At 48.7% G+C, this 16,309-nt stretch overlaps 3 protein-coding genes across 3 annotated transcripts; 1 reads left to right on the top strand and 2 right to left on the bottom strand.

Moving 5' to 3' along the window:
- Positions 1-2,413: 2,413 nt before the first annotated feature.
- Positions 2,414-2,950, bottom strand: ALTATR162_LOCUS5025 (uncharacterized protein; the record flags this gene model as incomplete). Its single annotated transcript, XM_043312641.1, has 1 exon — positions 2,414-2,950. One exon carries the CDS (start codon positions 2,948-2,950, stop codon positions 2,414-2,416), a length of 537 nt encoding a protein of 178 aa, XP_043168576.1.
- A 987-nt stretch (positions 2,951-3,937) lies between these two features.
- On the top strand, positions 3,938-4,495 carry ALTATR162_LOCUS5024 (uncharacterized protein; the record flags this gene model as incomplete). The annotated part of the gene is made up of 1 exon (XM_043312640.1): positions 3,938-4,495. One exon carries the CDS (start codon positions 3,938-3,940, stop codon positions 4,493-4,495), a length of 558 nt encoding a protein of 185 aa, XP_043168575.1.
- Positions 4,496-12,920: 8,425 nt separating this feature from the next.
- Positions 12,921-14,114, bottom strand: ALTATR162_LOCUS5023 (uncharacterized protein; the record flags this gene model as incomplete). Its single annotated transcript, XM_043312639.1, has 1 exon — positions 12,921-14,114. The coding sequence occupies one exon, from the start codon at positions 14,112-14,114 to the stop codon at positions 12,921-12,923; it is 1,194 nt and encodes a 397-aa protein (XP_043168574.1).
- Between the last annotated feature and the right edge of the window lie 2,195 nt (positions 14,115-16,309).

Here is a 16,309-nt window from a genome sequence, read left to right as displayed (position 1 = left end):
CTAACTTGGATAAGATCAGATGGCCTTACGGCTGTCGACTGGGCGGTTGTTACCCAGTATATAGACGTCCTCAGGCCGCTAAAAGACTGTACAAAACGCATTGAAGGACGCGGTGAGAAAGGTGGCTTTCGAGCAGTTGCTGAGATTATCCCAGTGTTTGAATACTTACTCGGCGTGTACAAGAATCGACTTCAAAACTACGACGACTCGTACACGATGAGCACGACGAAACCCCCGAAAACCACCTCGCAATCAACCTCCGAGCAGCTATACTCAAGGCTCTCGATCACTACAACAAGTTCGACCTATCGTCCGCCAACTACGCCGCTACAATACTCCATCCGCACTACAAATGCTACTACAATTTAGCATGGGCGGAGAAGCCTGAGTGGCTGGAGTTAAATAACAGCAATTTTCAAGCTTTGTAAGCGCAATATAACAGCTTACCGAGGCTGCGCACACGCACAAAGGTAGTCTCTAATAACATTGACGACGCAATTGATAGCCTTATCGACCCAGGCGGAGCTACATATAACAATGGAGAGGACGACGAGTACGAGCAATGGAAACGCTGCGAGCCGCCCGCGGAGAAGGGTAGTAATCACGCCAACAACCCTATCAATTACTAGTTGGAGCTGCACCATCGCTACCTTAACCTCAGCAAGCTCACACTTGACGTACTCTCTATCACAGCGTAGAGCTATGAGTGTGAGCGCATGTTCAGTGAACTGGGTGACCACTTAGAGGATCGTCGTCGCCGTATACAACCTCAGTTTTCGGCAGTAATTGAGTGCGTCAGAAGGTGGTTCCAAAGGCAGCAATAATTGACGAGCAGATGGACGCTTTGTACGGGATCGATACATGGGACGACGACTAAAACTCAACACCAAGTTTTCTATACAAATTTCCTAATTAGTCATCAAGTCGACCCAGCCAAGCCAGCCAGCCAGGGCCTCTACAGCCAATCAAGCCAATCCATCCAGCCGTACGCCTCCCAAAACACCCAGCCAAGCCAGCCGAACCCTCGTCAGCTGGCTGGCTGGATGATTGACAATTACGTGTGTTCCTCTGTGCCACTCAATCTCTATGACCGCCACTGTACGAGCTGAAAGCAAGTACTGGAAGAATTGGGATAGGTAAATTAGCAACCGCGTAGTACTTGCTGTTGTCAAGGGTAATTTGCTGTGCCCGCTCTACGACTCCTCTGATCGCCAATATAGCGTCTCGAAATGACGCTCTGGCGCTGACGCGAGATAGAGCTCGATTTGCTCTCCTGGGTGGCCTACAGGGCCTTAACGATCAGAACAACACCCTTTGCTGCTCATATTGCTTGGTCAGCCGTAGAGATGGCGCTCCGGCAACAGTGAGGCACGCGCTCTGGACTTAAACGGGCCTTGTCGCCAGAAACCAGGGCAGCACGGATTAAATTCTCTCATCGCCAGGTCCTTCAGGTGGTTCTCAACGCACATAAAAGACGTATGTTGCGAATGATTTGGACGGCCCCAACAGGCTTCCGTAGCACAGACAACGGCATGCATAGACCACAGCTAATGCGGTAACAGGGCAACAACCCCTAGCCACGAAGTCCAACACGTGCGTCTTTTCTTTCCCAGCACGGACTGTTGAATCCGCAAATTTAGGTACCTTAGGCACCATTGCAGAGCTGTTGAGTGCCTGCAGTTTCACAGCATGAAAGTATTGGATAACACAAGTGATGCTGTAACCACAAGACGTGTTGTGGGGAGGAGTGCAGCTATGTTACCCTACTCTATTGTACCGGTATAATGTCGCGAAGACACCAACACTGTCAGGCCTCTCAGAATGAGATAATCAATCGACGCGCTCTTAGTCTACCGCAGGAGCTGGAGCTTGTAGTCTATAGTGAAGATATAACAAAGCGAAGCCTACAACCCACGAGAGCTATGACACAAAATCAGGCTTCTGCGATCGCTCAAACACGCCTCTCCGAGACCTGGGTTACGCGCTTCATGCATCTAAACCATGACCACTTTCTCTCGAAATCTAGCAGCAGGATGAAATGCCAGCTGTCGCAAAGCTGATCTACAGTTCGAATAAAAGGTACACTTTGAGCTTCTGCCCGCCAAAATGGAACACTACAACGTACAGGCCAAGAGCACCTCCAATACAGAGGAAAAAGACGTATGATCGATGTCACGGGATACTCAAACCAGGGGGCTTCACGACGTCCATCGCAGTAAAACGAAGTAGTGGAGACGACCCGGATGATTACCATGTAGTGAGTATTGAGAACTATGTAGGCAGTATAAGCTTTTGTGAAAATTGTGTAAGTAAACCTAATAGTCTTTGATGGAGGTCGACAGCTAAGAGTGCCCACAAACACAATCCCTCATTTGGACCGACTTGATCGAAACCCAAAAGCAGAAAGCCAAGTTTAGCAATAGCTGTTCCCAACACTTGTCACACCGTAGGAGACCTTCCAGCTTGGCTTAGTGTAGAAGCCCTGCTGTTGATTACCACAATCACGCTTCAGAGCAGTGATCATCGGGTTAACCTCCCAGGTTCGACACGTCTCCAGGCCTCCATAACTGCAGCCATATGCTACAGCGTTCCCACTCTGATAAGAGATAGCTTTTGAGAAGCTTTCTTCGAAATTGCAGTAGCCCAGTAAGCCGTCGACAGCACCATCCCAATCCACGGGGTTGACATAGTTTCCTTGGCAGCGCGAGCCCTCGCTATCGCGCTTGCTCAAGGTGTCGGGCTTTGCAAGATCTGGGGATATGCTAGTAACGTTGGCGAGCCCAAGATATTCGGTGCTTGCGATGCCGTTTGCGTCCACAGAGTGAAGGTAGAAGCCGTCCTTGGAACCAGGAGGGAGGCGAAACAATCCGTCCTGGCCTGGAGTAGGACCCGCCATAGCTTTTGAGCTTAGGATCGATGCAATCATGCACAAAGAAAGAGAAGACTTCATGTTGGATAATGTAGCGGTAAGGTGTGGAGAAGTAGGTGTTGTGATGTGCAACAATAACTGATAATATAGATATATATACACAACCGCATTTATCTTTGTACTTGACTAATAAGCTAACGGCAGGTTATACCACGCTATAGCTATTTGGACACTTTCTTAATTCAGAAGCAAGAGAGCACGTAAGCTATTAGCGAAGCTAATGTAGTAAAGCTTCTTGTAGCAGAGTAGTTAGCAATCGTTTAGACACTTTCTTGATTTGGATAATGGGATGCGTAAGCTATTAGCCGAGCTAATGTAGTAAAGCTTCTTGTAGCAGAGTAGTTAGCAATCGTTTAGACACTTTCTTGATTTGGATAATGGGATGCGTAAGCTATTAGCCGAGCTAATGTAGTAAAGCTTCTTGTAGCAGAGTAGTTAGCAATCGTTTAGACACTTTCTTGATTTGGATAATGGGATGTGTAAGCTATTAGCCGAGCTAAGGGGATAGAATGCCTTGTTACAAAGGAGTTAGTAGCTATTTAGACACTTTTCTAGCCTAGACAAGTAAAGAGACTAGTAAGCTGTTGATTTGCCCAAAGCGTTCTAAAAGCCGTTTCAAAATCTAATTTTAAGGTTATAGTAGTAGATAGTGGATGACCCTTGAGTCTTGCAAAGACGCCTGCCGGCCTAAGTCAGCTAGCTTCTTGTTCCCTCCACGCTTATAAGAGTTCTATAATCTGCGCCAAATACTCTCAACTATCCCTTAGACTGTTGCAGCATTCTACTTAGTACTAGTACTACAGTTCGTCCAGAAACACCATCTTGTCAACCTTTTCAAAGCTCAAATTGAGGTTTACAACTTCTCTTCTCTACACATCAGCCTACGCAAATCAACCTACGCAAACACAATTAAACTTCCAATCCATTCAAGTTCGCACTCACTGCCAGGTATGCTTCTGTCAATCTCAAGCTTTTGACAAAGTGCTAAACTTCTGTTAGTCTCTTAAGATGAAGCTCGTTGCCATCCTTGCCCTGTGCAGTATAGGGGTCACGACAAGGGCTCTTGCTACGCAGACGACTAGCGGGCCTGGCGACAGAAAGCCCCTTTATGATGCTCTTCCTGCTGGAGCACCAGACGGCCTACACATGGGGAGCTTGAACCCAGATGGCACAACCCACTGGGAGTACATTGGAGAAGCGGAATACCTGCCTTTCAACAGTAGCGAACTTCCAAGCGGTGTGCCAACCATCCTTACCAAGCGATCGGACTATGGCACTCACTGCGATGGCGGATGGGTGTCTGATTTCGATTGGCAAAACGCCCAAGCCGGCCTCCAACAGCGCTGTGGCGGTGGCCTTGATTACAATGGTGTCATCTCGTATCAGTATGGAAGCGCAGTTGCCTATGCCTGTAACTACGGAAATGGTCAGAGGTGCGATTGGAGTAATGTTGGGTCCGCTCTAAACAGTCTCCGGAACGCCTGTTATGAACAGCGAGGGTGGTTCTCTATCCCAAGTGCCAAATTGTCCTATGGTGTAACGACTGCCGGCCACGGGTACTGTTAGAGCGGAAGACTCTGGGGTAACTTGGCCCTACAAAGATGATATGAACGTTTTGGTGGTAAAACTGTCATTTTCACTTTTCGACTTAGTCCGTAAATATTCTGCAAGAAAAAGGACATTGGCGGAGATGTAATCATGTTGCCGAACATTCAGGACGTTGCAGGAGATTCTGCTTCCTCATTATTAATTACTACTACGTTCCACCTTCCAGTTGGACGAAAACATGTCGTGCGTATAGTCCTCACCTAACGTGTTTTACAAGCGAGTGAGCATTACAAGCGAGTGAGCAGCCGGCAATCAAACAACAACCAACGCACCCAACCACGATGCAAGATCAGAGCAGCCTCCGCCCGCTGACGACCCTATTCAGGGTCAACCATCGTTTCCTGGGCAGTCTAGACCCTTCGATGCCTCAATTCCCTCAGCTCCGACCCTGTCACTTCCAAAGGGAGGAGGCGCCATCCGTGATATGGGTGAGAAATTCGATGTGAATTTGTGCACCGGCACCGCCTCTGCCTCCATTTCTATCCGAACTAGTCCTGCAAAGATCTGGTCTTCACCCGCAATTAGGTCTCGCGTACAGCTCTGGTACCGGGAATGGTCCGTTCGGATTGGGATGGAGGCTTTCACTGGCCGAAATCAGCCGCAAGACAGCCAAAGGCATTCCACGATACGCAAATGGCGGTTCAGATGCAGAATCCGACGTGTTCATATTCGCCGGTCAAGATGACTTGGTCTCAGTTTTTAAGCGAAGCCCGTAGGGCGACGTTTCGCTCGATGCCAACGGGAATCCAATTTTCGATGAAGCAAACCGAGATGGATATATGATAAGAAGATACTCACCACGATTCGAAAAGGGTTTTGACCGCATCGAGCGTTGGACCAACGCTTCTAACCCGGACGACATTCACTGGCGTGTTATTACCGGCCAGAACATCACGTCCATTTTAGGCAGAGATCAAGAATCATGCGTAGTTGACCCTAATGATGGAAACAAAGCGGCCGCAAAAACATTCTCCTGACTTCTCTCGGAAGTATATGACTCCAAGGGAAACGCTATGACCTTCCGTTACAAGTCGGAAGACTCTGTGAATGTGCCCACAGACAGGGCGAACGAGGTCAATCGGACCACTATTAGTCGGTCTCAGTGCTCTCAAGAATATATGAATGCATATATTCATACTTTTTTAGGCTTATGAATATATTCATTCATCCGTGCTCCATCATGAATGAATGAATATAATATTCGAATATCGTTCTTGGCAGTATCTTGGCATGGTGTTGAGGTGTGCGAAAGCTTTGCCCTACTCTATCTCAGCGCCTTCCATCTCGATATCCTCACCACCTTCCTGCCCTCCTTCCTGCTGTAGTTCCTGCCGTAGTTCCTGCTGAAGAAGCTCTGCCCGCCAACTATCTACAAGCCCACTTTTCAGCCACGACTTCAAGCACTCTCCTCCCTCAATATTCTCAGCGCCCAGGCAATAGCGCTCCCATGAGATTGTACGGCGTGCCCCTGAAAAGATACGCTCCGGTTCAGCTGACTTAGGCGGAATTGAGAGGATGTCTACTGCCATACGATAAAGGCAAGGATAGGCCAATTGATTGGCTGGAATCAACCACCAGTTGAGCGCAGTAGTGCCCTTTGGAAGGTTAATTGGTGTATCATTGATAAAATGTTCTAGTTCATCTTTGATCTCGTTTAAGACGTGCTGGTTACGATCCCATGCATCAAATGCATCTGGTTCACGTACTTCCACATCACGATCTTGAATGTCCACCTCAAAGTTGCTAACAATCAATCCGATCGGCGGATCGATTCGCGAACGAAACAGGCAAAGAGCTGTGCACCGCATCACAGACCATTATCTACACCTTGCACGCTCAAATAGGATATATATGCGAATCAATGCGCCGATCGGATTGATTGTTAGCAACTCTGGCCTCAATGGCGAAAGTGCCAAGAGGATTGATCAATTCTATGTCAATTCCAGGTCAATTCAAGTCAATCGTCAATATCGATTGATAAGGATTGACAAGGTTGAAAACCACACTGACTTCAGCTCTTCGGTCTGGCCGACGGTCAATCCGATATTCTCGGTCTCACCGAAGGTCTAGAACTTCGGTCTCTCCTAGTCAGATATCACCATATTTTCTAGACCTGTCAACAGTAAGGTGGCATCCTCTGAACGAGATCGCGAGCAAAATTCTTAGATTTTCACACTAAAATGTCACGTGAAATATTCAAATATTCGAATATCGATATTCATTCATTAAGCTAATATTCATTGCAATGAATATAATATGCATTCATAAAAATGAATATTATGAATGAATGTCGATATTCTTGAGAGCACTGATGAGCACGGAGGGGAAGCCTAACAACAAGGGCAGGAAGTGAGTCGCAGCTTCACTCTCACCTCCCCACCTACCTACATGAGCCTGAGCTTGAGACTAAACCGGTGAAGAAGAAAGCTATTCGGATAGATCAAAACGTTCTCATATTTGAGAGTGTAAATCGTTCATTCCGCAATCTGTTTCTATCATCGTCATGCCCAAGATCATAGCGACCATCTGAATGCAGAACATCTACAAAACTATGTAATAATCAACATGTGTTCTAGAGTTCAGGTAAGTAGCGCTCATACGCAACGGTCAACCTTCTCTCGAGCTCATGTGCCAGTCGGTGCGAAGATTAGGTCAGCCCTAAAACTATGATCCGCTTCGCAGAGCGAGGCGACATTCGTCGGACGGCAATATGCGTACTTAATGTTGCAGTACGTACAAGGTGAGAAATCTTACGTATGGACAAGGACTCGTCCATAGGTGGTAAAAAAATTCGTAGCTCGCTAGCCTCCTTTGGATATTGGTCATCCCTGCTCTTGCACGCAATAAACACATGGTACCATTCCGTATTGGGTTTTTAGCCTCACCAGGGGCGGGTGGCTTGCCTTACATATGGAACCTTGCAGGCCTGTGCGTCACGCTAACCTGGACCAATGATATACATCGCTATGCTTACACAATTTCTCTTTATCTTGTACCAATTTAAGTCTAGCTAAGCTGAGATACCTACGCCTGTCCGCCCTGGTCATCGGTTCGTAGCAGTGCAACGATCTCGGTAAGTCTATGTTCATAGCAGACGTCGGTGACAGCTTCGATGCCATGACGGTCTGGTGGAACAGAGGAAAGGCTCCGTAGTTTGAAAAACTGATCCATTTCGACATTATTTGGGTATTGTGAAACAAAATCAGGGATGGCGGTTTCTTGTCACGTACATCTTCTATCCATGATATTGCGATGCTCCCTGAGGGCGTGCAGGACGACTCTGATCCGGGAGTGCCAAGTTTCGCTGAGCCTGTCGAAGAGCATGGCAGCTTTAGAGGGATTCATTCTCTTTCATCAACCTGTCTATGAATGACATTGCTCAATCTAAGCAGTTGTCAGCATCTATTCCATCGCGCTGGTCAACGATCAGTGGCCTACCGATTGCACATCCAGCCAGGATGTCTATTTTGCGTTGTGGTCATTGCAGCGGAAGTGATCATGCGCATCTACTGTAATACCAATCACTACATGTTCGTTTGAGAGGCGGTTTAGATTCTAAGTTGTCATGATCAATCGTGACTAAAGGAACCCCCACGAAGCCTAGGTCCTGACCAGACCATGTCTTTATACGCCAAGGCTTGATGGTTCATATTTATCAGTAACGATAACCTCGCGGCATGCTCAATCTGAGTGCCAAGACTTCCGTGGGGACTTTCAACTGCCCTAAACTCAGCGCTATTCACGATGAATGTTTGACCTCGCCGCATCTAATACAGCCCAATATCTGAGGTATAAAGTCCGCTAGAAGGTATTTTATTAATGCTGGGTACTGAGTATTGCTAAGGCTATGAAGATCTGTCCTGCACGCAAAGCCATCGACTAGCGTTCCCACGTCGCCATGGAATTTACTTGCTTCTAATCGCTGCAGCAGCGTCATCAGTGTCTCATAGGAATGGCCTTGTGTCAATTCCCGCATGTCGAAGTTAGCCCAGACACAACGCGAAGTGTTGTATGTACTAGACTGTGTACATAGAGTAGTTTGCCCCCTCAGCCTTGCGTTCAGCCTGATGGACAATGACTAACTTGCCATTTTTTTTACAGAAGGCTCTTGATGCTCTCCTACTTACGGGTGCTTATGACGCAATTGAATTCCATAGTCCACCACAGTGTTTACCTCACGCCACCATAACACAAACGCCTATATCCGTTAGCAGCGTGCCTTCGGGGATTGGAGAGGGGGCCGAGGAAAAGTGGTCTTCTATGACTCCTGCGCAGAGGAGACGAAAAGCGCAGAATAGGGCAGCGTGTGTGCCCCCCAGGCGCCACCTTAACCAGGAATTTAAGGATTACTGCCTCGTACGAGAGATCCTTACACTGTGTATGCCAGCTCATTCATCGCATATACTCCAACCACTTGACCTAGTCTGCTTTTCGCCCTTGAAACTCAAGTACTCTCAACGCGTACGAGGCTGTCGCACGGTTGGGTGCGGGTATTGTGGACAGAATAATTAGGAGAGAGAGTGTATGTCTTGTATTGTTCTAGCATCATAGCTCAGCTTATATGGAGGTCATCGCACGGCGTTATTAGTAATAAGGTTCATGTTCCCGACAGCGCTTGGCCTGCGACACACCCCCTCAGATCTCACTCAGTCTCAGATGAGGTCTGACTGTCATCAGAGTTTGCCTCTTCGTGTCGATGCACTGGATCAATCCGCGATGAGATATCAACCAGGCCTAAATGACGTACGAATTGAGAGTGCTTTTCTGCTGAGAGTGGTTTGGTGAAGCCATCCGAAGGCATTTCAGTCGTTGGAACCCATTGAACTGTGACTTTGCCGTCTCTGTAGACCTGTCTCAGCCATAGGCTATGGATGTCAACGTGCTTTAGCTTTGATGACGTTTGTGGTCTGTCCTTCTGGATCAGGCCTGTCGTCTGCTGGTTATCACAGAGTATGCGAGGTTGGTGCTCGGGATCGAACTGTATCTGCTTGAACAGCCGGTACAGACCTATTGTCTCCTTCGCTGTGTGTGACAGCGAGAGTAGCTCAGCTTCAGTTGTTGACGTGGTTACAGTCTTCTGTTTAGACGACTGCCACATAATCGGTCCCTTGAACAGCTTCATGAGATAGCCCTGCGTGGATCTTCGAGTCTCTGGATCATCCGCGAACGACGCGTCGCTTGACAGCTGAAGTACCTCTTCACCGCGTGTCTCTACTTCAGTGGTATTTTCCACTGAGCCCAAGAACTCGATGGCATAGTACTTCGTGGCCTGGAGATATGCGAGAACTCGGTTCGCGTAACGCAGGTGCTCTGGTGAAGGGTTCATAGTGAACTGACTTAACTGGCTGGCTGCAAAAGACACATCGGGTCGTGATACTACTGCTGCGTACAGGATCGAGCCTACCTTTTCTTGCATCTCTGTGATCTGTTGAAGTGTTGCTTGCCCTTCGTATTGTTGAGGACGATATGACGAGAGGAGAGGCGTTGTAGCCGTTCTTCCAGAGTCGTCTATGCCGAACTTGGTACAGATCTTCTCAATGTACCCGTGTTGGCTGATCCAGAGCTTCTTTTCTCTGGTGTTGCGGAGGATGCTGATGTTGAGGAAGGAGATTGCCTCGCTCAAATCCTTGATCCCGTATCTGCTGTTCAGTTTTAGCTTAAAGTCTTTGATGGAGTGGATACTTTCCGGTTGTGCGATGACAAGCATATCATCCACATAGAGAAACAGGATGAGTCCTGTTTGGTTGTTTATGAGGATACATGGTTCATCTGGGCAATGATTGAATCCCAGACCCTTAAGGAACGAAACGAGTTCGTTGAACCAGAGTTTTGGTGATTTACGCAGGCCATACAGCGCCTTTTGCAGCTTCCAGACTTTCCCTGACTGGCGGTACCCAGGTGGACAAGTGGTGTATATTTCCTCGTCCATGTCTGCATTGATGAAGGCGTTCTTAAAGTCGATTTGATGACAAAAAAGCCCAAATGCGCAGACAAGAGCCATAAGGATACGGAAGCTACGATATGCGCCGGTTGCTGCATAGATGTCATCGGTGACCTGATGTTGTAGATCGCCTCTTACGCAGATCCGCGCTTTGTGACGAACGAGGTAGCCAGCGTCGTCAAACTTGTATGTGAACACCCATTTGAGTGGTAGTACTTGCTTGCCATCTGGATGGTCCACTAGTTCAAACGTTTTCTTCTCTTCGAGCGATGCAAGTTCAGCGTCTGCAGCATGCCGGAATCCCTTGCCTTCAGGATGTCGCTTTAGCTGGTGCCAGAAGTCTGGTGGCGGCAATAGGTCTTTCCGGTGTGTGCGAATAGACTGTGCTGTTGCAAAAGCGTGAGCCACTTGCTGACCGAGTCTAGCACGCTCTAGTCGAAGAGCATGAGCTTCGCGTCTTGCTCTCTTTTCTGTATATCGTTGCGTAGCATGTGTGTGGGAGGAATCAACGGCGTCTTGCCCTCTTTGCGACAGTCGGATATTTCTTCCAGTACTGGTGCGCAAGTTTTGGAGAGCAGTTGCGTCAGTATTAGTGTCTCTCCCTGTTCTAGGTAATTCTTGTGTAATGCTTGTTTGGCGTGGAGCTGATCCGAAAGATACTGGAGTGGGGTAGGGCCATCGTACAGATGCGCCTCTCGATATATCTTGTGTGGACGTCTCCCGTAGAGATGCTACTTCTCTTGATCCTGTAGGCAATATCTCTTGATTTTGCGATTCAGCTGACGCTTCTACTAGCTCAACAGCATCACTTCCATTAAGAAGCGCTTCCTCATCTGACTCGTTCATGTCGATGTCATTGAGTACAGTAGATAGTGACTGATCACGTTCAAGAGGAGCTATGGATTGTCGTGGGTCGTATAGGACTTTCTCATCTATCCTTACGTCTCGTGATGTGATAACGCGGTTAGATTGTGGTATCCAGACCTTGTAGATGTTCGTTGCTTCCATTCCGACAAGCCATCCCATGAGTGCTCTTTCTTGGAGCTTTGCTCTGGCTGGGCGGTCTCTTCGGTTTTTGATAAGGACGTAAGCTCGTGATCCGACAATTCTGATGTGTGAGAGATCAGGCTGTCGTGCGTGCACCATCTCGAACGGTGTCTTCCAGTCCTTGCGCTGCACTGGAATCCGATTGAGAAGACGTGTAGCATGTGCAACTATGTGTGGCCAGAGTTTGTGAGGTAATCTGCTCTGTATGCGGAGTTTTCGCGCCGTGGCCATGATCACCCCCCCAGAACGTTCGGCGAGACCGTTCTGGTCTGGAATATCAGGTGGAGACGGTGTAAAAGTGATGCCTTTCGCGGCGATTAGCTCTTTCCACTCATTTCCTAGGCCCTTCTCCCCATCTGATCGAATGTATCGTGTTGTGAATCCCCAGTTGCTGTTTGTGATTGCTAGGAATTCTTTAGTCACTGAAACAAGTTCATCTTAGGTTTTGTTTGTAACGTTGAATGATATGTAATACGCTGAGTAGTCGCAATAGAAGTGAACGACCCATGAGTCGGCATTGAATGCTTCTTCCATATCAATGAGGTCCATATGAACCTTCTCGAACGGGTAGGTTCCTCTCCACATCGGAACTCTCGAGACTTGTTGATAAGCCTGTGTAAGCTCGCATGTTTGGCAGAGGTCTGCGTTCCGCTGGAAGCTGTGTGTGCTGAGCGCCACCCCCCTTACTGCTATGGGCACGTGCTCAAGAGCTTCTTTACGAATGTGTCCTAGTCTCAAGTGCCATACGTCCATGGAGGCTATGGAAGTCTTTGCATCTTGGGACGTCTTCTTTGTAGCAGAAGCATGCGCTGCTTTGTATGCCGGTCTCAAGCTTTGATGAGTCTGGCCAACGTATGGCTCGACAACTCGGAAAGCGCCATGCTTCTTGACTTGGAAGGCTTTTGAGCCATCTGAAAACTCCATCCAACATGTTCGTGTGTTGAAAAAACAGACCTTGCTTCTCTAGCGAATGAGTGCTTATAAGGTTCCAATGGAAGCCAGGTACGTATGCTACGTCCTCTAGTTGCACGAGGCCGTGACCTGTAGGTGTTGTAACGTTGACGCTGATATTTCCACCGCCTTCGATGCGTGTATTAGTGTCGCCAAAACGGATAATTTCGTCGTGTATTGGCTTGTAGTGGATAAAGCGCGACTTGTCGTTGCAAACGTGAGTATCCGCGCAGTTGTCGAGACGAAAGTAGCTATCATTCTCGGTTTTTCGTGTGATACTTAACGCATATCTAGAAGTTGCGAAAGAAGCCCTAGGCCTAGTCTGCCTCGTGCCTGTCACTGTGGCAGAACCGGCTTGGCTTGCCGCCTTCTCAGATTGATCATCTGCGTTGTTACTAGGCCAGAAATCAGGCAGTGCAATCTTGCTGCGAGAAAAGCTTCTCTCTATCTTTCGCGCTGGCGATGGCTTCCTGAGATCGCCGTGATTACTTTTGATTGTATATGAACTTGTGGTCTCCATCTGGCTGGAGCCTTTGCAGGGTTAAGGTACCAACAATCGGCGTACTTGTGTGCTTGTCCGCAAACACAGTCTCGAAGACAGCTCGGCTGGGTCGCAGAGACTGAACTCGATCCAATCACCTCTCGCTTCCGCCGTGGCTGCCCATCCTCCTCGTCTGACGTCTTCGGATCACGACCGTGCTTTCTGCCCTGAAGCGTAGCGTGAGCTGCGCGACCTCTGGCGGTTTTCTCGCTCGGAGGTGCCATGCTCCGGAATTGCTTGATGCAGAAGCTTATCGTAATCCTGTTGTCAGAGAGTGTTGGCTTCAGCCTACGAAAGGATCTGAGGGTCTTGTCAATCGTGTTCTGTGCTCTTTGTACCGCTGGAGCATCGACTTCGTCGACCGCATCGTCAGAATCAGCATCACCTGAATCGCTCATTATGGTAGAACCACTGCTCGCTTGTTCTGGGCTGATTGTGTTCAGCGCTGTGATAAGTGCATCAGACATCCTCTTCATTGCCATTGCCGTCTGGTTGATAATAGACGCCTGACTTTCGGATTGCGCGTCTTTTGACTTCATGTAGTTGTAGAATGGTGAGTTGATATCTCGGCACGCTTCAACGAAGGCTTCACATATCTGCGGCTCGCTGAGGTTTTCGATTGTGTACCTTTTGGCACTGTTGACGAGTGCGGGCCAGCGACCAAGCCATCTGTCAAGGCTTGTATTTCCTGGACCCTTTCTAAGCTTCTCGAACTCAGTTCTAATGTCTTGCCTTTGATCTTTCGCGTTCGGCTGAATGCTATCTGAGAGTGCGACAAGTTTGCTCCGCACGTCGTGTTTGCCAAGGTAGTGTTGCTTGAACTCTTGACAGACAGTGTAGTCGATGCGGTCAGATACTTTGTCATATTTCTTCTTCTCAGAGTCGAAGATGCTTTGCAAGCTTTGGAACTTCTGGATAGTGTCCTTACTTGCTGAGTCTGATGGTTTCGTCGATGTGAAGACGAGGTTCTCAATGCCCAGTGGATCGCAGTACTTCCACACTTCGTTCCGCTTAGCGAGATCTTCAATAGAGTTGTACCAATCGATCCAGTCGCTGCGGGCATTGAGCATTAGTAGATTATGTTCCCTCGTCGACATCATGGAAATATATTTGGTTGCTTCTTGATACTTGTCTTCCTTTTCCTCAAGGTGGTTGTCGTTGTTCAACCCTTAAGTGTGGTGACGATCGCGGGGATGCGGGGTTGCGGATGCGACCCCTCACTTTCTGTTGGGATCGTGCTGACGGTCGCAACCAGCAGCGTGTTTGCAATGAGCAGTTAATAGAGATAGTAATGTCTGCATAGACTGATAGTGCTGCAGAGGGAAGGTTGACCGGGCTCATAACTGTCGCACGGTTGGGTGCGGGTATTGTGGACAGAATAATTAGGAGAGAGAGTGTATGTCTTGTATTGTTCTAGCATCATAGCTCAGCTTATATGGAGGTCATCGCACGGCGTTATTAGTAATAAGGTTCAAGTTCCCGACAGCGCTTGGCCTGCGACAGAGGCTTAGCACGCCGGCATATCTACCATATCGATAAGGAAGGCTTCCTCCCAGCCTTTAAAGACGCGTTTTTCGACGTGTTTACGTACGAGAAACTATAAGAAGGACTTTGAGACAGCGGGACTAATCCCTCTCGACGCGCAGAGGGTTATTGCTCGCCTTGATGTGCGACTTCACACCCCACCACCAGCACCTCTACCAGAAACGCCCTGGCAGTCAAAAACACCAAGCAATTCGTACGAGTTTGAATCACAATCAAAGCTTGTAAGAGAATCCTTCGTACGATCACCAACAGGCGCCCAAGAAAGCTTCTCAAAACTTGTCAAAGGGGCTGAGGAAATGCTACATGAAAATGTACTAATCAAGGCCCGCCGCGGGCTTGCTAATCAATCAATCTCTTGGCAACATTGTTTCAACATGTTGTTTCAATGTCAATTCAACTGGCCTACTGCTGCTGACGTAAGCAATCGCAATTCAACTCAACTTTACCCCTAGTTGATTGACAATAAGTTGAGATGACTAGTGCGCCGCATGCTATTGGCTGCGTCGCTAACCGAGGACGTCTTGGCTTTCGTTTGGATGCGACACGACGCGACACGACGCGACGCGTCAACCGGCGGAAAACACGACAAACAGCGAGAACTCAATTTTTGGAATTATCATCACAAAAAGCATCACAAACACCTGCCAGAGGTCGCAACGGTCTCTACAGGCCATCACGCGTCCCCCCGCGTTGTTTTGGCACCTGTAGAGTCGCTGTTGCGGCCCTGGCAGGCACAGACAGACAAAATCTGCGAGCAAGCTACTTAACATGACACGCCCACCAAATGCAGCGGCAGCCATCTAGCCACAACACAGCGACGCGAGACGCGATGACAGAGCCCAGACATCCCTTGAGGATCATAATCACAACAAACACAACAGTCACTGATGGGCTTCCTTGCTAGCCCATCACCATCCGACAAAGTCTGCAACGTCCCGCATCGACGAGTCGTTGGGCCGAACAGCATCACCTCTCGCACGAATCACTTCACAGACATTCTGGCATGCTACCACCGATGCCACAACACACTTACAGATCACCAGACAGCCTCGTCCACTGTCGCCCCACGTGTTGAGGGAGTGGTGCCCCTTCGACACACCCGACAAGGTCTGAGGAGATTCGCGCGAGAGCTCTCCTGCTCAGTAGGCTTAACGGCACGCACGAGCGGAGCATTGCCCTTGTGGAGCCGCGTTACGACGAAATGCTGCTGCCGCCGCGCCTGATGGCAGGTCACACCACACCACACAGCCGCATAGGAACCTAGTGGACGGCATCATAACACTTAAAGAACATCGGAGATTAGGGAACACATTCCAGGCCCTGGGGCACGAGGGCAAGCTAGCACACACGACAGCTGAACGCTAGGGGGAGACTGAAGGTATTGCGGTCGCAAAGCATGAGGCAACCGTGCCTCTACGAGCCTTGAAACAACGTTACACACACGAGGCTTCGAGTACGGCATACACACAGGAAGACAGTTTGAGGAACACAAACGCAGGCAAACACGTCACTTCTAGAGACGAGATGTACATAGTCGTAGATATAAGCCAGACAACGCCAGGCCTCTGGGGACAGATGGCTCTTTCGAGAGTGAAGTGGGGCGGTGCAGATTTACGTCCGCACCGTGTCGGCTGTCTGCCATGCCTGTCATCCGGGCATAGCTGCATTTCGCGGCTGAAACCGTGTAGGAATCAACCAACCAACCAACCAACGCGTCAACCGGCGCATCTGCTAGCACATCTATCAA

This window comes from Alternaria atra (assembly GCF_907166805.1).
Source record: "Alternaria atra isolate CS162 genome assembly, contig: 24, whole genome shotgun sequence".
In the NCBI taxonomy this organism is placed as follows: domain Eukaryota; kingdom Fungi; phylum Ascomycota; class Dothideomycetes; order Pleosporales; family Pleosporaceae; genus Alternaria; species Alternaria atra.
This window is presented reverse-complemented; position numbering and strand designations above follow the sequence as displayed.